This window comes from Uranotaenia lowii, chromosome 2 (assembly GCF_029784155.1).
Source record: "Uranotaenia lowii strain MFRU-FL chromosome 2, ASM2978415v1, whole genome shotgun sequence".
NCBI classification, from domain to species: Eukaryota; Metazoa; Arthropoda; class Insecta; order Diptera; family Culicidae; genus Uranotaenia; species Uranotaenia lowii.
Window position 1 is genome coordinate 421,810,289 of NC_073692.1, and position 22,712 is coordinate 421,833,000.

General features: G+C 32.2%; 1 protein-coding gene across 1 annotated transcript in view; it reads right to left on the bottom strand.

The window, feature by feature from the left end:
- Positions 1-5,765: 5,765 nt before the first annotated feature.
- LOC129743468 (uncharacterized) overlaps positions 5,766-22,712 on the bottom strand; it is a 30,093-nt gene continuing 13,146 nt past the window's right edge. Inside the window, exons 2-3 of the mRNA XM_055735504.1 lie at positions 6,120-6,485; positions 5,766-6,061 (exon numbers count right to left, since the gene is read on the bottom strand). Coding sequence (XP_055591479.1) covers positions 5,766-6,061; positions 6,120-6,485 — 662 coding nt within the window. The remainder of the gene's footprint in view (positions 6,062-6,119; positions 6,486-22,712) is intronic.

Below are 22,712 nucleotides of genomic sequence, written 5' to 3' on the forward strand. Positions count from 1 at the left end.
CAGGTTGTTTTTTGCTACTAAATAAGAGGACAAAAGCCGCAACTGAACACTGCACTGCCAAAAATCTGATATCGTCAAACGGGGCATCATGCAACAGCGGGGTTCGATGCAACATTTATATAATACCACACTGATTCAATTTTTAATTTATTATAATGAGATAAAGTTATTTTTTCATATTTACAAAATGATGATGACATAATTTTGTGTATCCTAAGAAAGTTTTTTCAAGTTTTTGATTTTCATTTAAAATTTGAAAAATCGAACAATAAATGTACAATTTTCAACATTATTCGATGCCGAAAAAAACTTTACCAGTATGACGAATTGGCTTAGTAATATCACCTGCAAACTTTATACTGGTTTCCTCATCCTATACCAACACTGTTGATGTAAAAATATTTTTCGAACGATCACTCAATTTTTTTAAATAAATATTTTTATAATTCAGTTACCAGTCTGGGGTAAAATGCAACAAAATGCAAATAAAAGAAAAACCTTGTAAATCTCATTTCCATAAACCGGAATATGATTGTTTTGCATCATGCGTTTGTCAACATTGAAATTTCTTTCTTTTAAAAATTATTTTTTAATGATTTCGGCTTTTTGAATTTTAAGTAGTATTGTTTAACCCTTAAATGTATGCAGCACCCTTATTTTCAGAAAAAATGAGAAAATAAGTATTCACAAAACAAAAAAATCACTGCAAATGGTGTTTTCATGCGTAATGATCTTCAAGTCATCGCAAATTTATCGAAAATTATACATTTTCATACTTTTTTTTTAAAATTTTTCATCAAAAACAAAGTTTGTTGCAAGTTACCCCATTTTCTGAGTAGGATGAAAATCGCATGTTTTTAGTAAATTAAAAATAACTGAAGAAACCAATAATTTTTCTGACTACGCCAATTTGATGTCCCATCAACCTTAAAACATTTGATGTATAAGGGGTACAATTAACTGCGAACATGAGATTTTTTTAGATGCCATTGAAATTGAAAATTGTTGCATGTTGCCCCAGTTGACGGTATAATAGAATCAGGTCGTTACTCCACGTTTTTGTAAAGTCAAAGATATCTTAGCAGAAACACGAGGCGGCGACCAGAGATTCAATCAAATTGAACAAATGTTATTAGTTCGTTAAGCCAACAGGAACGACTCCCACTGCAAAGTCGAATCACGCGGCGAAGATCAGTTAAGTTTGTCATAATTGTACGATGATTGCAAGATTTTGATCCAGACTTTCTCCTTGTTGAAAAATTTGTCTGGATTTTCTCTCAATGCAATGCTGCAACTTCAATCATAAACAATTAAACCATCTCGTCCGTGCTTCCGACGAACCGAATCGATTAACACCGAAACAAAGATTTCAATCGGTTGCTTCCGATCAATGACAGAAGCCTCTCTAAAGCACACACACACACAGAAACAATATCTGAGGTTCTGGCAAACTGCAAACAGTCCCAAAAGTCCGAAGAGCTGGAGCTAGAAGGTTCTCGCTCCACTGCTCTATAATTTTTCACCCAAGGATCCTGCTACCGTGTTTGCCATGTGTTCGATTCGTTGAAATGCGCTCTTCATCGATCGAACGACGGACGGCGGACGTTCCGAATTCAAACACATTCATCAGCAGAAGTAGTATCCGGAACAACCAAAGTGCAAATATTTAATCACGCATCCGGTCTAGTGAATCTAGACCGACGCCGGATTTGGCAAAGTTGCCTTGTCCTCCTTTCTCGTTCGTCCGCCCGACTATGTGGTGAGCTCTTTGCAGTAGTGGCCACAAATTGAAAATTTTGCTTTGCCCGATTCTCGATTGAGTAGGAAGGATGAAGGCTCACAATCGATCTGGCGTGGAGGCGCATATTGATTTTGACCTAATCTTGTTTTCTGGTAGGTACCAATGCATTAACTACAACTTGGTGCTACTTCTAGCTTCTAGTACAAAATCACGACTATTGCTCCTACTGGTCGATACTCTTGGATCCGATTTCTATATCGAATTTCATTTTCTATCATGTAGGGTAAGGTAAACAACATTTGAAAAATACCAACTCTTGATTTTTTGTTAATATTCCTTACTTTTATTTTTTAAGTAAAAGTTAAGATTGGCTGTATTGTTGTAGAATAATTTTCTAGTTACAAAACTTCCAGGACAGCCACCGTAGTCCGATATAGGTACAGAATGGTAGAAAGTTGCTTGAACATACAAGCCGATTTTGGCTGCTGTGCAACGTTCGTCATTATCGGCATCAGTGGAAAGTTTGATTCAACAAGCATCATACTGAATCGGTATACTGTTGATTGGGATGGTAGTGAGAATGGACTTCTTTTTTCTAAAAACAAAAAATAAACATTTTCAATGCCAAATACAAAAAATGCATAAAGTGTCAAGAAGGTGTTGTTATTTTTTAAATTTTAGAGACTCAAATCACTTTAATAATTAATATTTGTCATTTTTGTAATTTTTGTTATTTTTGTCATTTTTTGTCATTTTTGTAATTTTTGTAATTTTTGTAAATTTTGTAATTTTTGTAATTTTTGTAATTTTTGTAATTTTTGTAATTTTTGCAATTTTTGTCATTTTTGTAATTTTTGTAATTTTTGTAATTTTTGTAATTTTTGTAATTTTTGTAATTTTTGTAATTTTTGTAATTTTTGTAATTTTTGTAATTTTTGTAATTTTTGTAATTTTTGTAATTTTTGTAATTTTTTGTAATTTTTGTAATTTTTGTAATTTTTGTAATTTTTGTAATTTTTGTAATTTTTGTAATTTTTGTAATTTTTGTAATTTTTGTAATTTTTGTAATTTTTGTAATTTTTGTTATTTTTGTAATTTTTGTAATTTTTGTAATTTTTGTAATTTTTGTAATTTTTGTAATTTTTGTAATTTTTGTAATTTTTGTAATTTTTGTAATTTTTGTAATTTTTGTAATTTTTGTAATTTTTGTAATTTCTGTAATTTTTGTAATTTTTGTTATTTTTTGTAATTTTTGTAATTTTTGTCATTTTTGTCATTTTTGTCATTTTTGTCATTTTTGTCATTTTTGTCATTTTTGTCATTTTTGTCATTTTTGTCATTTTTGTCATTTTTGTCATTTTTGTCATTTTTGTCATTTTTGTCATTTTTGTCATTTTTGTCATTTTTGTCATTTTTGTCAGTTTTGTCATTTTTGTCATTTTTATCATTTTTGTCATTTTTGTCATTTTTGTCATTTTTATCATTTTTGTCATTTTTGTCATTTTTGTCATTTTTGCCAATTTTGTCATTTTTGTAATTTTTTTCATTTTTGTCATTTTTGTCATTTTTGTCATTTTTGTCATTTTTGTCATTTTTGTCATTTTTGTCATTTTTGTCATTTTTGTCATTTTTGTCATTTTTGTCATTTTTGTCATTTTTGTCATTTTTGTCATTTTAGTCATTTTTGTCATTTTTGTCATTTTTGTCATTTTTGTCATTTTTGTCATTTTTGTCATTTTTGTCATTTTTGTCATTTTTGTCATTTTTGTCATTTTTGTCATTTTTGTCATTTTTGTCATTTTTGTCATTTTTGTCATTTTTGTCATTTTTGTCATTTTTGTCATTTTTGTCATTTTTGTCATTTTTGTCATTTTTGTCATTTTTGTCATTTTTGTCATTTTTGTCATTTTTGTCATTTTTGTCATTTTTGTCATTTTTGTCATTTTTGTCATTTTTGTCATTTTTGTCATTTTTGTCATTTTTGACATTTTTGTCATTTTTGTCATTTTTGTCATTTTTGTCATTTTTGTCATTTTTGTCATTTTTGTCATTTTTGTCATTTTTGTCATTTTTGTCATTTTTGTCATTTTTGTCATTTTTGTCATTTTTGTCATTTTTGTCATTTTTGTCATTGTTGTCATTTTTGTCATTTTTGTCATTTTTGTCATTTTTGTCATTTTTGTCATTTTTGTCATTTTTGTCATTTTTGTCATTTTTGTCATTTTTGTCATTTCTGTCATTTTTGTCATTTTTGTCATTTTTGTCATTTTTGTCATTTTTGTCATTTTTGTCATTTTTGTCATTTTTGTCATTTTTGTCATTTTTGTCATTTTTGTCATTTTTGTCATTTTTGTCATTTTTATCATTTTTGTCATTTTTGTCATTTTTGTCATTTTTGTCATTTTTGTCATTTTTGTCATTTTTGTCATTTTTGTCATTTTTGTCATTTTTGTCATTTTTGTCATTTTTGTCATTTTTGTCATTTTTGTCATTTTTGTCATTTTTGTCATTTTTGTCATTTTTGTCATTTTTGTCATTTTTGTCATTTTTGTCATTTTTGTCATTTTTGTCATTTTTGTCATTTTTGTCTTTTTTGTCATTTTTGTCATTTTTGTCATTTTTGTCATTTTTGTCATTTTTGTCATTTTTGTCATTTTTGTCATTTTTGTCATTTTTGTCATTTTTGTCATTTTTGTCATTTTTGTCATTTTTGTCATTTTTGTCATTTTTGTCATTTTTGTCATTTTTATCATTTTTGTCATTTTTGTCATTTTTGTCATTTTTGTCATTTTTGTCATTTTTGTCATTTTTGTCATTTTTGTCATTTTTGTCATTTTTGTCATTTTTGTCATTTTTGTCATTTTTGTCATTTTTGTCATTTTTGTCATTTTTGTCATTTTTGTCATTTTTGTCATTTTTGTCATTTTTGTCATTTTTGTCATTTTTGTCATTTTTGTCATTTTTGTCATTTTTGTCATTTTTGTCATTTTGTCATTTTTGTCATTTTTGTCATTTTTGTCATTTTTGTCATTTTTGTCATTTTTGTCATTTTTGTCATTTTTGTCATTTTTGTCATTTTTGTCATTTTTGTCATTTTTGTCATTTTTGTCATTTTTGTCATTTTTGTCATTTTTGCCAATTTTGTCATTTTTGTCATTTTTTTCATTTTTGTCATTTTTGTCATTTTTGTCATTTTTGTCATTTTTGTCATTTTTGTCATTTTTGTCATTTTTGTCATTTTTGTCATTTTTGTCATTTTTGTCATTTTTGTCATTTTTGTCATTTTTGTCATTTTTGTCATTTTTGTCATTTTTGTCATTTTTGTCATTTTTGTCATTTTTGTCATTTTTGTCATTTTTGTCATTTTTGTCATTTTTGTCATTTTTGTCATTTTTGTCATTTTTGTCATTTTTGTCATTTTTGTCATTTTTGTCATTTTTGTCATTTTTGTCATTTTTGTCATTTTTGTCATTTTTGTCATTTTTGTCATTTCTGTCATTTTTGTCATTTTTGTCATTTTTGTCATTTTTGTCATTTTTGTCATTTTTGTCATTTTTGTCATTTTTGTCATTTTTGTCATTTTTGTCATTTTTGTCATTTTTGTCATTTTTGTCATTTTTGTCATTTTTGTCATTTTTGTCATTTTTGTCATTTTTGTCATTTTTGTCATTTTTGTCATTTTTGTCATTTTTGTCATTTTCGTCATTTTTGTCATTTTTGTCATTTTTGTCATTTTTGTCATTTTTGTCATTTTTGTCATTTTTGTCATTTTTGTCATTTTTGTCATTTTTGTCATTTTTGTCATTTTTGTCATTTTTATGATTTTTGTCATTTTTATCATTTTTGTCATTTTTAATTTTTGTCATTTTATGGCTTTCTATTTTTATCTTTCCTACGTTAAATATTTTAAAATCTTAGTTCTGAGCACACGAATTTTTAAGAAATAATAAATATATCAACAGTCGGTTTTTGTGCTGATTTTCGACACAATTTTTATTGAACTCTTGAATCTTTCGTTTCTTTTTTAAGTACTTGGGAATACGTCCTCGTATTTCAGGCCTTGGAAAATGGCAACATGAATTTTGTAAAGGGTATCCGATACATGTTGTGAGATTCTGGGTCTAACTCTGTCCAGAATGAAACCGGGATTGAGATTGATGACGTCATTTCCAAGTTTGTTTGCCGCTTTGTCTCCACCAAATAGACCCGTCAGTTTGAACTTCGAGGGGCCGAACTTGATTCTGGTTTCAACCGTTCCGATTTTGAGTAACCCTTGGGGATCCTTCAGGAACTGTACTCGGATTTCTGCCTGGGTATTATCTGCAAATAAAAAAAAATTGTACCTTGTGTGGAATATTTGACTTGAAATTTATATTACTTAGATCAACAATGAAATTTCCCTTTCCAGTCAGAGGGATGACGGAAATTTGCGTATTCAGGTCGTATAATCCAGACACCATCAATTTCGGAAGGTTCAGTTTCAGAACGTAGGGCGAGTAATTTGGAATTACTTGAACGACCTGGAAGCCCGAAATGCCCTTGATGTAGGTTTTCGATAAGGTCAGCTTGAAATTTGGTGGCTGATCACAGTTCAAATTGTCAATGTAGTAGGGTTCCAGGGAGGGGAATTGACGACCATCGAAGAATCCCGAGGAAATGTTAGCTTTGATTCCATAGATAATACTGGTTACACAGGCAGCATAGCTACGCGGCTCGGCCGATTGGCATTTTTGTATTCCACCAGCTGAAAATATTTGAAAATGATTATATTTCTGAAAAAAAAAAATCAAACGAAAACAACTTACGAAGATCAGCAAATGCAACCTGGAAAAAAATCACTCCAACTATCCCAAACAGTAACAGCTTCATATTGTTTCAGCTCCGCAGGCACAGGACACAATCCTAATGAGCAGCAAAAAACGGCGGGCTTTTATTGGATGGCGCTATCAAGTCGAAGCGAGTAGAGAACGTGCTAAGCTAGCCAAAACTTAAGCTTGCGCAACTATTTCATTCAGGTCAAGTAACGCGATCGGATATAGAAACAGCGCCGCATCACGCACCTAGCATGAATTGTTTTTCTTAATTATGTTTCCGTCAAAGAGCCACACGTTGATTAAATTGGTTGTCGGTTCGCTATACATATTTATTTATTTTTTACCATTTCGTTTATTTGAAACGGCTCTGACCGCTTGTTTTAAGGAGCCAAACTCTTGTTTTTGTATTTACAATTCAGAAAAATTTTAGGTGAACAAACAATTGAAGTTTAGATAGCTGCTGTTGTTCGTAAAAAATAAACTAATAAAAATTCATATTTAGATTTTGACTTTTGGACAGGTTTTGGGTGAAATACTCCTGAGTTAGCGATTCAACTAGTGAACCTTACCTTTCATTAAGCAATTCAGAACATTGCTGTATAAAATGTCCAAAACTAACGAAAAATTACCTTAAATCAACACTAATGGAAAAAAACATTGAAAGAAACGACATTAATAATTATTTATTTTTGGTACAAAACCAATTTAAAATAGTTGAGAAAACAACTTAACTGTTTGGGCTTTGTTTTACAATCAAAAATATCTTTTATATCGTAAAAGAATTCAACTCAATCCGAGTTACTTTACCAGAAATATTGAGGTCGTAAGATTTAAAATGTACCACAGCATCTTCATGCATATACAACCATCTGACAATGTATGACTAATTTGCAATCGTAAATAAAGGTCTTCCACTTATTCCTTTCATACTATCGAAGAATCGTTGGTTCATGAGAATTTGTGCCACAAATCCATCTGTTATAACAATCCTTTCTTCCAAACTGTTCGACATCGATATCTCGATATTCAACGAATCCGACAGACAAACATTTCTTGGTATGTTTTTCTTGCTGCCTAGAAATTAGCAATTCAGAATTGAAAATTGGAATAAACTCATCTGAAGGACTCCCAGTTTCCAGCATCAATGATCCGAGTACCAAATTACAGCCGCAATCCTCGGTAGCTCCATAACAGATGTGTTCCTTTCCCGAGCTTTGATCTCCGATATCAAAAGTATACTATTCAATGCATTTGCAATAGGGGTTCTTTTTTTTTCTTTACTTCAGGTGATCTTTATTCAAAAGTAAACTTTACGCATTTTCATTAGCATCGTCAATGAGAGGATGTCTTTCAACCATATCAAAGATTTTTTTTTTCCTAAGAAGGGTTCCGTTGATGATGTGAAAAAAGTTTCTGATTAAGAAATTTTAAACTCATAACAAAACCATCTGCTGATAATCTCACTTAAAAAAGCACTAAAATTATGAAAACCACTTCGTAAACTGTGATTCAAACAAAGCTTGTAACATATGTTACCAAAATTGAGCAAAATGATACACAAATGTTTTTGTTTCGCAAGGAAAAGTTATGTAAGCTAACCTCAATTCGGATTGAACATATTGTGTTCGTCGCTGCTCAGGATTGTTAATTCATATTCCAGAAAAAAAATCCACCCACACGTCTGATGGAGCGCACCATTCCAATCACCTACAAATGGATATGAATCCTTTGTCTGGCTGAATATCAGTGCGTTTCGCTGATTTCCGTCACAATTTTCATCCCCGAATTGGGTGCTTCTGTTATAATTTTTCACGTGCCAACGAGCAGCACAACAGGCGGCTTCTCAAATTTCGGCTTCAGGAGAACGAAGGGGTTTTGGTCCCAGTTTGGAAAAGGGCGCTAATTACTTGCATGAAACGTGCAATGAATTTTACATTGCAAAGTGAGAAATTGTTTCCACTTCTCTCGCCGTTTCGCGTATGAATTGCTGACCAGATTGCGAAAGTGCGAAAACCCTTCTCGGTCCATTTTGGCAAAATGAATCCGGATTCAGGCTGGGGGCACCGAGGCAATTAGCTTAAACGCTGCCCGGTAAAATCCCAAAAGTGTCGGATCCCATCAACGTCATAAACCGATCATCATTTATTCACCGGATGGAATTGGCAGCGAGATCACAATGTTTGGAGTTGTTTTTCGGCAGCGTAACGCCATCGCATCGCGTGGGTGTGTGTTTAATTGGAGTGTACAATTATTGTTAAGATGGCAAGAGTGGGAGGAAAAGCGTGTCCCCAAAACAGGACCAGTCAATACCGGACAAGGGAGGACGATGCGGATTCAAGCGCTTTCATAATTTAACAAGAAGAAGGTACCAACGCAATCAGCTTAACATGGAAGTTGAATCCAGTCGAGCAAAACGGTTATGCAATGTGCATCCATCAAGTTGCTTTCCATCAAGATGCGGGGAACGTATCTAATCTTTGGACAGGAGCAAACAGTGGGTTAATTTGGTTTCAAATTTTCAAGTGGAAACCAAAGGTACACCAAAAAAAATCATTCTAAAATTAATTAGTCTTTAACATTTTCCCTTGCCGAATTTTCTTTTTATTAATTTCAATGATCATTAGACTGCCCCAAGTTTGTATGGAAAATTTAAAGCTTGTGAAATGTTATACGCTGCAGGCTTAAATTGATCCTATGCCTAGTACAAGGTCTCATGCTAATTTTGGGCCAGATCGGATCATGGAAAACAGTCGCTTAACGAGCCTGAAGTTTGTATGGGATTTGGAGACATTTTATTTGGGAGGAACATGAAAATCCAGTTTTTCATGAATAACTTTGGTCCTCTTCGGCCGATTTCTTTCAAATACGGTTTTTCTCAAAGCCAAAACTATGAAAAATATTTCATCCGAAGACTGCATTTCAATTCGACTTATGATAAAAAAGATTTTGAAACTTCAAAAATGGGGTATCTTTTTTTCAGGGTGATATTCATCACTGTAAATGCTGCGTCAAAATGTTCGAAGCTGTGTCTCCCATTGATAGTGATGAATATCACCCTTAAAAATACAACTATTTTTTTAAGCTTAATTACTTTTGTGTCTTAACTTGAATCGGAACGCAGTCTTTTCATAATTCAGGCTTCAAGAAAAACCGTTTTTAAATGAAATCGGCTGAACGGGCCCAAAGCTACTTATAAAAAACTGGAGTTGCGTGATTCTCTCGAACAAAATGTTCCAAAATCACATACAAACTTTAGGCTCGTTGAGCGACCCCTTCCCGTGATCCGATCTGGCCCAAATTTGGCATGAGACCTTGTACTAGGCCTAGAACCAACTTAAGCCTGCAGCGCATAACATTTCACAAGCTTGAAATTTTCCATACAAATTTGGGGCAGTCTAATGTAGATTTATTTTTGGAAGAACTTGTCAGGTGGACTAGTTTACTTATAAGTGGCTTTACTTTACTTTAAAGTTATTCCAGCATCCACGTATATACCTGGCCAGCTGGCAACTGATTGAACATTCTTACTATATAGTCAGTTAAATGAGGAAACACATCGGCTCCTTATGGGATTTGAACCTAAAAGTTTTCTTGCCGATACCGGGAATCGAATCCAGTACGGCGCCCCATGACATCAACTTATGGCTTCTAACGATTAAATCATCATTTTGTTTTAAGACTTTTAAAAGAGGGGAGGGGGGTAGTGCTACGCTCAAAAATTTAGTAAAAAGAAGCGGTGTGTAAAAAAATTTACCAACCACCGTTTTAGCTCCACATTGTCAAATTTCACTATTACAGCCAACTGTGCAAAGCAATAAGTTTTCAATAACCAGTACACGTATCACTTTAATCCATATTCATACGGCAAAAGGCAATGGATGGATATCAGCCAGCCAGTTGTTGTTTCTAGTCGAAACGCTCTTGAGTATTTCCAGTTTGGCAGCAACATGATTAAGAAGGATGCAGCATCACTTTCTCCTTCCATTTCCTTCGTCGACAAAGTTCTGACCATTCGTGTTCACTTCAATGTTGAGTGCTTCACTCGATTGCTGCACGACGGACGACCGACACGGATGGATCAATTCAATTTTGCTATCCTTGAATATTTTATTTGTTAATTTTGTATCCGGATAGGAGCTGCTTCGTTCTAGGACCCATGCATTCAACCTCTCGCACGAGATATGCGAAATGTCCTTCCGTTCTTGACTGTCACATGTAGAGTGGATGTCTGGGAATATTTCCGGATGGTTTCGATACGAGTCTTGAGAACAATAACAAAAACAAGTGCTATTAAACTTTCTTTCTACCTTTCCCACCCAAATGGTTTATCTGCTGGTCAGGTTGCTTCACCTTGATAACAAATCTATTCAGATGAGATTGCAAACGGAAGGACTCGAAACATGCCTGTTTTGTTTTCGAAATGCGCCATATGGGTTGTGCAGATGAAGGTTTTAGCAAGATTGGCCTGATGTGACACTATCGAATTTGGACCGACTTTTCTGATACTCAAAAATGACAGTTTTCACAGTCGAGAAAACATAGATTCGATTATAAAAAATGAATCAGAGTAAATTGATTAAACATACCGTAGGGAAGATTCGAACGAAATTTTTTATGGATTGTTCAAGAAATCGTAAGACCGGTTGGAAAAAGTGGCATGCCAAGCGTTTTTCTTGTTATGTTGCTTTCTGGGGCATGATTGACCCCACTGAGCAACAATTACTGTCTCTATTAACACGATATCATCAAAAACTTTGGATATCGAGCTTACAAACAGCTGTCGAATACAACCAGTAACCAAATTGGATTTAATAAATGTATACAAAAACATCTGAAAGTTTATATAATCAAACATATACGATTTCAGGTGCAGATAGTTCGAATCTAGGGTGGCAATTAATGGTATGGAAAAATTTTCTAAACCCAACATGAACGATTGGTTGCTTGACTAAAAAACGGATCTGTGTAGAATTTCAGCCCTATAGGGAAACAAGAAAATAAAAAAAAACAAAAATGACAAAAATGACAAAAATGACAAAAATGACAAAAATGACAAAAATGACAAAAATGACAAAAATGACAAAAATGACAAAAATGACAAAAATGACAAAAATGACAAAAATGACAAAAATGACAAAAATGACAAAAATGACAAAAATGACAAAAATGACAAAAATGACAAAAATGACAAAAATGACAAAAATGACAAAAATGACAAAAATGACAAAAATGACAAAAATGACAAAAATGACAAAAATGACAAAAATGACAAAAATGACAAAAATGACAAAAATGACAAAAATGACAAAAATGACAAAAATGACAAAAATGACAAAAATGACAAAAATGACAAAAATGACAAAAATGACAAAAATGACAAAAATGACAAAAATGACAAAAATGACAAAAATGACAAAAATGACAAAAATGGCAAAAATGACAAAAATGACAAAAATGACAAAAATGACAAAAATGACAAAAATGACAAAAATGACAAAAATGACAAGAATGACAAAAATGACAAAAATGACAAAAATGAGAAAAATGACAAAAATGACAAAAATGACAAAAATGACAAAAATGACAAAAATGACAAAAATGACAAAAATGACAAAAATGACAAAAATGACAAAAATGACAAAAATGACAAAAAATGACAAAAATGACAAAAATGACAAAAATGACAAAAATGACAAAAATGACAAAAATGACAAAAATGACAAAAATGACAAAAATGAAAAAAATGACAAAAATGACAAAAATGACAAAAATGACAAAAATGACAAAAATGACAAAAATGACAAAAATGACAAAAATGACAAAAATGACAAAAATGACAAAAATGACAAAAATGACAAAAATGACAAAAATGACAAAAATGACAAAAATGACAAAAATGACAAAAATGACAAAAATGACAAAAATGACAAAAATGACAAAAATGACAAAAATGACAAAAATGACAAAAATGACAAAAATGACAAAAATGACAAAAATGACAAAAATGACAAAAATGACAAAAATGACAAAAATGACAAAAATGACAAAAATGACAAAAATGACAAAAATGACAAAAATGACAAAAATGACAAAAATGACAAAAATGACAAAAATGACAAAAATGACAAAAATGACAAAAATGACAAAAATGACAAAAATGACAAAAATGACAAAAATGACAAAAATGACAAAAATGACAAAAATGACAAAAATGACAAAAATGACAAAAATGACAAAAATGACAAAAATGACAAAAATGACAAAAATGACAAAAATGACAAAAATGACAAAAATGACAAAAATGACAAAAATGACAAAAATGACAAAAATGACAAAAATGACAAAAATGACAAAAATGACAAAAATGACAAAAATGACAAAAATGACAAAAATGACAAAAATGACAAAAATGACAAAAATGACAAAAATGACAAAAATGACAAAAATGACAAAAATGACAAAAATGACAAAAATGACAAAAATGACAAAAATGACAAAAATGACAAAAATGACAAAAATGACAAAAATGACAAAAATGACAAAAATGACAAAAATGACAAAAATGACAAAAATGACAAAAATGACAAAAATGACAAAAATGACAAAAATGACAAAAATGACAAAAATGACAAAAATGACAAAAATGACAAAAATGACAAAAATGACAAAAATGACAAAAATGACAAAAATGACAAAAATGACAAAAATGAAAAAAATGAAAAAAATGACAAAAATGACAAAAATGACAAAAATGACAAAAATGACAAAAATGCCAAAAATGCCAAAAATGACAAAAATGACAAAAATGACAAAAATGACAAAAATGACAAAAATGACAAAAATGACAAAAATGACAAAAATGACAAAAATGACAAAAATGACAAAAATGACAAAAATGACAAAAATGACCAAAATGACCAAAATGACAAAAATGACAAAAATGACAAAAATGACAAAAATGACAAAAATGACAAAAATGACAAAAATGACAAAAATGACAAAAATGACAAAAATGACAAAAATGACAAAAATGACAAAAATGACAAAAATGACAAAAATGACAAAAATGACAAAAATGACAAAAATGACAAAAATGACAAAAATGACAAAAATGACAAAAATGACAAAAATGACAAAAATGACAAAAATGACAAAAATGACAAAAATGACAAAAATGACAAAAATGACAAAAATGACAAAAATGACAAAAATGACAAAAATGACAAAAATGACAAAAATGACAAAAATGACAAAAATGACAAAAATGACAAAAATGACAAAAATGACAAAAATGACAAAAATGACAAAAATGACAAAAATGACAAAAATGACAAAAATGACAAAAATGACAAAAATGACAAAAATGACAAAAATGACAAAAATGACAAAAATGACAAAAATGATAAAAATTACAAAAATGACAAAAATGACAAAAATGACAAAAATGACAAAAATGACAAAAATGACAAAAATGACAAAAATGACAAAAATGACAAAAATGACAAAAATGACAAAAATGACAAAAATGACAAAAATGACAAAAATGACAAAAATGACAAAAATGACAAAAATGACAAAAATGACAAAAATGACAAAAATGACAAAAATGACAAAAATGAGAAAAATGACAAAAATGACAAAAATGACAAAAATGACAAAAATGACAAAAATGACAAAAATGACAAAAATGACAAAAATGACAAAAATGACAAAAATGACAAAAATGACAAAAATGACAAAAATGACAAAAATGACAAAAATGACAAAAATGACAAAAATGACAAAAATGACAAAAATGACAAAAATGACAAAAATGACAAAAATGACAAAAATGACAAAAATGACAAAAATGACAAAAATGACAAAAATGACAAAAATGACAAAAATGACAAAAATGACAAAAATGACAAAAATGACAAAAATGACAAAAATGACAAAAATGACAAAAATGACAAAAATGACAAAAATGACAAAAATGACAAAAATGACAAAAATGACAAAAATGACAAAAATGACAAAAATGACAAAAATGACAAAAATGACAAAAATGACAAAAATGACAAAAATGACAAAAATGACAAAAATGACAAAAATGACAAAAATGACAAAAATGACAAAAATGACAAAAATGGCAAAAATGACAAAAATGACAAAAATGACAAAAATGACAAAAATGACAAAAATGACAAAAATGACAAAAATGACAAAAATGACAAAAATTGACAAAAATGACAAAAATGACAAAAATGACAAAAATGACAAAAATGACAAAAATGACAAAAATGACAAAAATGACAAAAATGACAAAAATGACAAAAATGACAAAAATGACAAAAATGACAAAAATGACAAAAATGACAAAAATGACAAAAATGACAAATATGACAAAAATGACAAAAATGAAAAAAATGACAAAAATGACAAAAATGACAAAAATGACAAAAATGACAAAAATGACAAAAATGACAAAAATGACAAAAATGACAAAAATGACAAAAATGACAAAAATGACAAAAATGACAAAAATGACAAAAATGACAAAAATGCCAAAAATGCCAAAAATGACAAAAATGACAAAAATGACAAAAATAACGGGGACACTTCTTATTTTGCCCAGCAGAGGTAATGAGATCGAGACTCAGTCACTGCATACACATTATATTTTATGTGGGCTAGTGTTTTCAGCATTTGTGAAGCTTGCTTTTTTATCTTTAAAAGATGCGCTTCAGTGCTAAGTTGAATTAATATCTATTCAAAGGAGTTTTATCGAGATTCTATAAATGTTTGTTCGTTAAAAATTAAAAAGATTATTATTGTACAAGGTATTCAAGAGAGAAAAAAAAATCAAAAACAGTAAAATTGAAAGTCGTATCAATAAATGCAAAGTTTTTTGAGCATACGTCATGGAATATTTAAAAATGTGTTTCTATTAAAATCAATTTCATTGGGAATGAGCACGAAAAAGAAATCCAGAATTTTTTTTTTTTAAATTCATGAATTAAAAATGTTTCACGATACTTAATTGTAATTTTTTTTCATTTATTCGTTTTTGACGATTGAACAGTATTCTGAAACCTTAGCTGACATCCTTCTCATTTGAAAATATTATTTTTAAGTTACATATGATCCAATTTCAAGATTAAACCCCAAGTAAAACTAAGTTTCACAATTTGAAACTAAAAGAAAGCTTCTAATTATATTGTTAAGAAATACTGTTTGTAATTGGTATGGTACTTGTGTCAACTTCACTAAAGAACTTTTCAGTATAACTGAATATTCAGCTATCAATCGGATTACAAAACAGACGACAGACACCCTTGTCGAAGTCATAAATTCCTTTTCCGGTATTGTTTTACTTCTCATTCAACCCCTTTTTCCCGATTCATAGAAGTATTTGCAGAATCAATCGAGGATCTAACGTGTCAATATCGGCGCTTTGTAAGAAATGCTTTCGAGCAGCAGTAGCATCAATAGAATCAACAATATGAAATTTTTCCTCCCCCATGTCAAGGCCCGACAAGTCAAAGTGCCAAACCTTCAAAGAAAGAGGCCCCAACACCATTTGGGTGGTGCGGGGGTGGAGCGCTATGTCAAAAGCTGATCCCGGGATCGAGATACAATGTGCAAGTGTGCAAAAGAAGCTCAAGTTGACAGCACCGATGGGGAGAAAATTTCTTTCGCTTTCGATTGATGTCGGTTCACGTCTCAAAACTACACCGGGCAAGGCTGCCGATGCTTTTTTTTGCTTCTTTTCCCAAACGCAATTCTCCGGAGATGAAGGCAAAAGTCTAGGTCCGATTTTTTCGGTGCAGCTGAACGGTGCCAGAAAAGTGTTATGTTACGTTTTGCCATTATTGAGTGATTTTGACTGGAACGTGTTCTTGAATGAAAAAGGAATAACTTTTTTTTTTATGAAAATCTAAAATACCGCCATTTTTGTCGATTTTCGTTTTAAAAATATGTGCTAAATATTTTTTCACAAATTCTACATAAGTTAAACTCATTTTTTTTTAATTTGTTAAACATGTTTTATGAAAAATTTTATTTAAAAGAAATTGTATAATCAGTCAAATAAATATAAAACAATTTTCATACATACCCGACGTTTTTACATTCTATACGGCTTTTCAAGGAATCCAATCATGTTCGAATGTTTTTTCAAATACTCATAAATTTTAAAATAAAACTTGTATAACTTAAAATTCTCAATTACGGAATTTTACCGCTATATTTATAAAACGAGTTTTTGATATCTTTATCAGCACATGAAACATAAAAGTTTAACTTTAAATCTTCATCTTCTTCAACGGTCATTACATGGAGAGAGAAAATTGCCACTGCTTAACAGGTTCAAACTTCGTGTTTACTATTTGTTTATTTTGCTTAGCTTTTGGCCCATCATCACCGAGCAAATGAAGCTTAAACCCATAGCAAGTAGTAGCACTTCCTGCCGTGCTCGGGAAATCCTCACGAGAGGAAAAAGTCTACTTTGCAACAGATTCATGCTAAATACTGCACAAAGAAAGAATATGGCGTGATGCTGCGAGCAACAGTCGAGTATCGCATTGCATCCAAAACTATTTTGAATACTAACGTGCATACATAGACACACACAGAACCTAGTTTAGCATACACATACCTATACACATAAACCGGGGTGCAGTTATTGCGGAGCCCGGAGTGTAATTTTCATTTTTAATGTGCCTTTTCCGCTTTTTCCGATATCCGTTTCAGCAAAGCAAACCGCGCGCTTCCCGGGGAAAGCTGGGATTGCTCTGAAACGCGGAAGACAAAATACGCTGAAGATGTTGCACGCCCGGTAGGGTTGCCAATTTTGTGAGTATGAAATCTCCAGTATCAAAATGGATGCGTAAAACCACTCTGTGGTAGAGCTCCATAAAATAGCTAAAAATGCGTTCCAAAATAAATAAAATTGCGCAGAGCAGCGCACAAACTTCCAACTTTGTCAGTACGCCATTTCTCTCACAGATGATATTTTTTCATGAAACTCTCACACAAGATTCACAAACTCACCGAGAAAAGTGGATAATTTCGAGGAACAATTTGTGAATAACCGTTCAAAACACTTTCAAAAAATGACTTGATGATTAAAGGGAATAATTAGAAAGCCAAAGTCAAAATTTGAGCTAAATCTGATAACGGAGGGGTTGCACTGAATTTCAAAGGTAAAAGGGATTCTGAGACATTGTGTTCTAAAGATAAAAACTGGTTTTCAATCAAATATTCATTTCTTTACCAATCGATTGCTTATTTATGTTGATTTTACCAAAATTTTCATAAAGACTAACATTCCAGCTGAAAACTGTAGCTCAATTGGACTTAAAACAAAAATGTTATTGTGGTTCAAAGATTATATTTTGGTCGCAAATTGTCTCAGAATCCCTTTTACTCTTGATATTCAGTGCAAATCCTTTCCGATATAAGATTTATCTCAAATTTCTACTATAGCCTTCTGTTGAGTCCCTTAAACCATCTAAGTCTTTTTTGCTAGTGTTTTGATGATAAGGAGGTATTGATAAGGACGAATTTGGCAAATTTAATTAAAAAGTATCCTTAATTGTGATTTGAACCGTAAATAGCTCTTTGCTCGGTGATACCAAAACATACAAATGTATAAATTTTTTGAAAATTTTAGTATCCAGAATTTTTTGAAAATCAAATTATTATAAAGTAGATTTTTTTTTCAAGGATCGCATTTGCGGAACCTCTAAACATGATTTTTTTTTAGTTGGCCCCATCGAAACTTTGTTCTCCACATCCTATCCTCCAGATTTCCAGACATTATGTAATTTTGGAATACCGTTATATGTGAAGAATAATGTGGGGTTCAACGGGTTCAACACGAACGAATGCGTCGAATGAAAAAGAGAATATTTTACGCAACTCTTTCGTACCTACTCCTTTCACGGCCACATCTGATAGCTCAATATTCTCACGAGAAAATTGCGTCCGAAACGTTGATTGGAAAATTCTGAGCGATGCGAATTTACGCAGGTCTATTCGAGAGCGCAAGCGGCTCGGAAATTGCGTTTGCGTCTGTGGAACATTAAGCGCGCGCGACTCTCTTTAGCACACCGAGTGTGTTTCGTGTTTAAGGGCCGATTGAAAACTGTGTGCGAATAATTCAGTCAATACAATGGATAACCTACAGATTGTTGCGCGCAATGAGCTTAGGGGAGGATTATTAGGATACATGATGAATACCTAAGAACTAGTAAACTTTGCCTCAAGGTATAAGCCGTATCAAATAAAAAAAATACAAAAAAAACTAGTCAAATTTTGCAAAAAACGTCAAATCAAAGAGCTTTATGCGAAGATTGTTAAAATGAACGCAGGAATATTCTAGCAACTAGTGGCACTTGTAATTAAGAAAAATTTACCATGAACTAGAGAATTTTCGTGAAAAACGCAAAGAGCTTTACGCAAGGATTGTTGAAATGAATGTTTGTATATTCTAGCTACTAGTAATAATTACCAGCACTAGTAACTGTGAAAAATTTACCATATACTACTAAATTTTCGAGAAAATGGCCAAATTAAATAACTTTGACCTTTTTCGCTAAATTTTACGAGTTCATGATGAAAATTTCATAGTTTCTAGTGCTGGTAATTAATAATAGTTGCTAGAATATTCCAACATTCATTTTAATAAACCTTGGGTAAAACTTTTGATTCATGGTACATAAATATTGCATATCTACTAGCTACTATTACCAACAGGTAACGTAACTTTCCAACATTGATTCGTTTAATCCTCCCATCAAGGCCATTGCTCGCTACTATTTGTTTCTGTTATTCTACTATCCTGCCGATAAAATTATACACCCTGATTTCTCAATCGACCCACGGCAAACACGAAACACAAGGCCCATGGCCACACGGACTCGAATGTGTGCGCAGCTCGGTGACGAAACGAGAGCCGCCTCGGATCGTTCGGAGAGCCGCCGCGCGCTGCATTGTAAGCAGCTCTGTGAGCCAAAAGTGATTCCTCGCACGCCGCTCGGTTAGGACACGCAGTGAGCTAGCCGTGCGTGTTTGATTCCGCGGCTCTCGCAGATTACGGATAACGTAGCTCGTGGACGAGAACGAGTGTAAATATTGAGCGAGTGTGTTTTTGTTTTGAACTAGATTGCGTTAACGATCAGAACGCAAACGATGAAGAGTTTCGCTCGAGAGAAAAGGTTTGCCTATTGTGTGCGTGGCTAAATGAATGCGTTTCGTTGAACCCTGTATGTGCTTACTATGTTTTCGGCGCATGGTCTTCAGTTGGCAAAATGTCCGTCAAGCAAGAGGAATTCCGTGGAAAAATTCTGCACTTGCACCAAGAATTTCCCTTCTGTCGCGTTATCAGGTAGCAACAGAATTGGACTTTACTGTTATGGATTCTGAGACATGTAGGTGTAAAGAAGGAGCTACAAGAGAGAAATGAAGACAAAATTATTTGTTATTTTATTGACCACATACCTTATTCTCTATACATCCCTATTTTCCAAACGTGTTAAACCTGTGCCCAATCGAAGCAATCGTAAAAAGAACAATTAACACATTTTCCCTCTCTCTGAGCACCGGTTTCTCTCATTTAAACTTAAACCTTCTAATTCTCTCTAACAAATTACCACGAATTCAATCATTGGCAGCAAAATTTGTTTGATCATTGACGATGATTCTCCGTTTATCTCAGTCCCCTGGGTAAAGAGTGCTGCTGAGAAAAAAGAGCTTGTGTATTTTTAGTAAAAACCCATAAGGTTTGACTGTAGTAGTGCTTTCTGAAGTAACTCATTCGAAGAACGTACCTACCAATACATTTGAGAAAAATATTGAATAGGAATGAGTAAAAGAAGAAGAAGAAGTTGAAAATAATACCGTTTTTGTTTATGCCGACTGTTGCACTAGTGTTGCACTGGTGCACCACTAGGTGCTGTCAAACTGTTTGTTCATTCGGACGGTGTTGCACTGATTTTGACCTGGTGTTGCACTGCCATTGGGCGGTAGTGCCCCGAAAATTTGGTCAGTGTTGCGAGAGAGCGTCTGATTGAGTGAGGTAGCAATACACTGGCGACAATTTGTGTTTGTTTTTATCGGGTACGGTGGAACACTGAACGAGGGGAGAAAACAAATACGGTATAAGACACAACCCCAAGGTTTACGTAGAATTACGACATTTTTATTTTCTTCTATTCCATTTCACGAAAACTTATTTCGAGATTGTCGTTTGTGAATTGTGTTGATTTTTATATGCAGTTTTATGAAAGTTTGTATGAATGAAAACTCGAAGATTTATCAGTGAGTAAATCAATCATCAATCATAAATAGTTACTTTAATTCAAGTTCATCTTATTTAATCCTGTAAGTACCATGTAAAACAATGAACGGCCGCTAAAGTGTCAACTCCCTAAACATTGCTACTCTATTTATTGCAAAAAAAAATAAGCGAAGCTCGAATTCGCATGTGTTTAGTTAGAAAATTACGGAGAAACTAATCGTATTCCTTCAATTTTTTCTTTTATTTAAAACATAATTAAATTAAATGATTATTCAAAAATTCGATCCGGGCCGAACCGGGCTTTTCCCAATATTTTCTTTGAAAAACTGGGCAAGCCCGGATTAAACCGGGTAATCTGGAATGCCTCAACCATCACTCAGGGTGGAGTGTTGCCGAATATTCAGGAAGTTTTCCCATTTTTTAACTTACCCAAACCGTCCTTTTTAGGACGACAAATAATTTCATAAGTTATTTTCATTAAAATGATGAAATCAAGACAACCCCTTATTCATAAATTAATGGCCCTGAAAAGGGCCGTTTGATTCAATAGAGCTTGAGAAGAAAGCTCAACGAATTCGACGAGCCAGCTGGATGTTTTCGACATGATGCTCCATACACTTGGCGTGGATGGCGCAGATATTGGTGTCCTCGAACAGTCCCGTTCTTGAAGGCCTCACTAGCTTCCTGCAGTGCCATAACAGCCCAATTTGAATAACCTCTCTTTTATAAACTTGTGGCCCTATACAATACAATTAATTTTTTAAATACGATAAATCTATAAAAACTCATATCTATTTATAAAAACTTTAATTTGTACCTATAAATTTTTCTAGTTTTCAAAACCTTATGTCATGTAACTGAAATATTTTTTTCAGATAATATTCAGCTACAACTATTTATTTTTACGACAATGAAAGTCTAAGAAAAATAATCCGAAAAATCATGCTTAAAAAATAATCGAATTAGAATTGTAGTTTGAAGGGAGCGATGGAGTTCTTGTCACCTTTCCACGTCGCGGAGCACCACAAGCAATGCAAACATCCTTCTCTTATAACAGTTTTGCATAAATATAAATCTATTTCTTATGAGATTTCTGCAGCATTCAGTGGGTAGGAACGACGGTCCGAGGAAAAACCAACCAACTAAACTATAACCCAGCCAAAGTTCCGGCAACAAGGCTTAACTTCTTTCCCTGGCAACAGCAGCAACAACAGCAAAAAACGATAGAAAGTAACTACAACCTAGTATCTTCGAGGTTGGTTTCGGTTCTTAGTCGCTATACTTAGTTAGTTGCTGGTGTGAGAAAATGTGCAACGGAAAATTTTTGCACCCAGTAAATAATATATGGCCAGATGAAAGCATTAACGGGGTAGAGTTTTGGTGCTTTTCCAGTGCCGCTGCTGTTGTTTGGTTTGGATGCCTGGAAAAGCTGTTGGCTCAAGTCAAATTAAGAACCGAGCGCCAAATGCGGGTTGCGCTTTGTGAGTGAAAAATTGGTTGCCCCCGGAAGCTGACTTTGGGTTTTGAATTTTGAAATTCATTTCAAACTGAAAGTCAATTTGTATCAATCGCAGCTGGAAGCTGAATGTTTTATGTGATGCTGAGTTGAATTATTTTGTTTCGAATTCTTCTATACAAATGGTAGTTTTTCATCAATAATTCTATCTTGTTGCTTAATTTCCTGAAAAAATAGGTATCTCAAACTGTACGAAAAAAATAATTAAAAGTAAGCACACAATTGTTTATGAAAACACAAAAACTCAGTTAAAAAATCTCCACACCAAGAAAACAAAAACCATATAAATTTGTTTGCGGAAAATTCGCAGGCTGGTTATGGTTATCAAATTTCTGAGAACCCATTCAAAACGGCAAT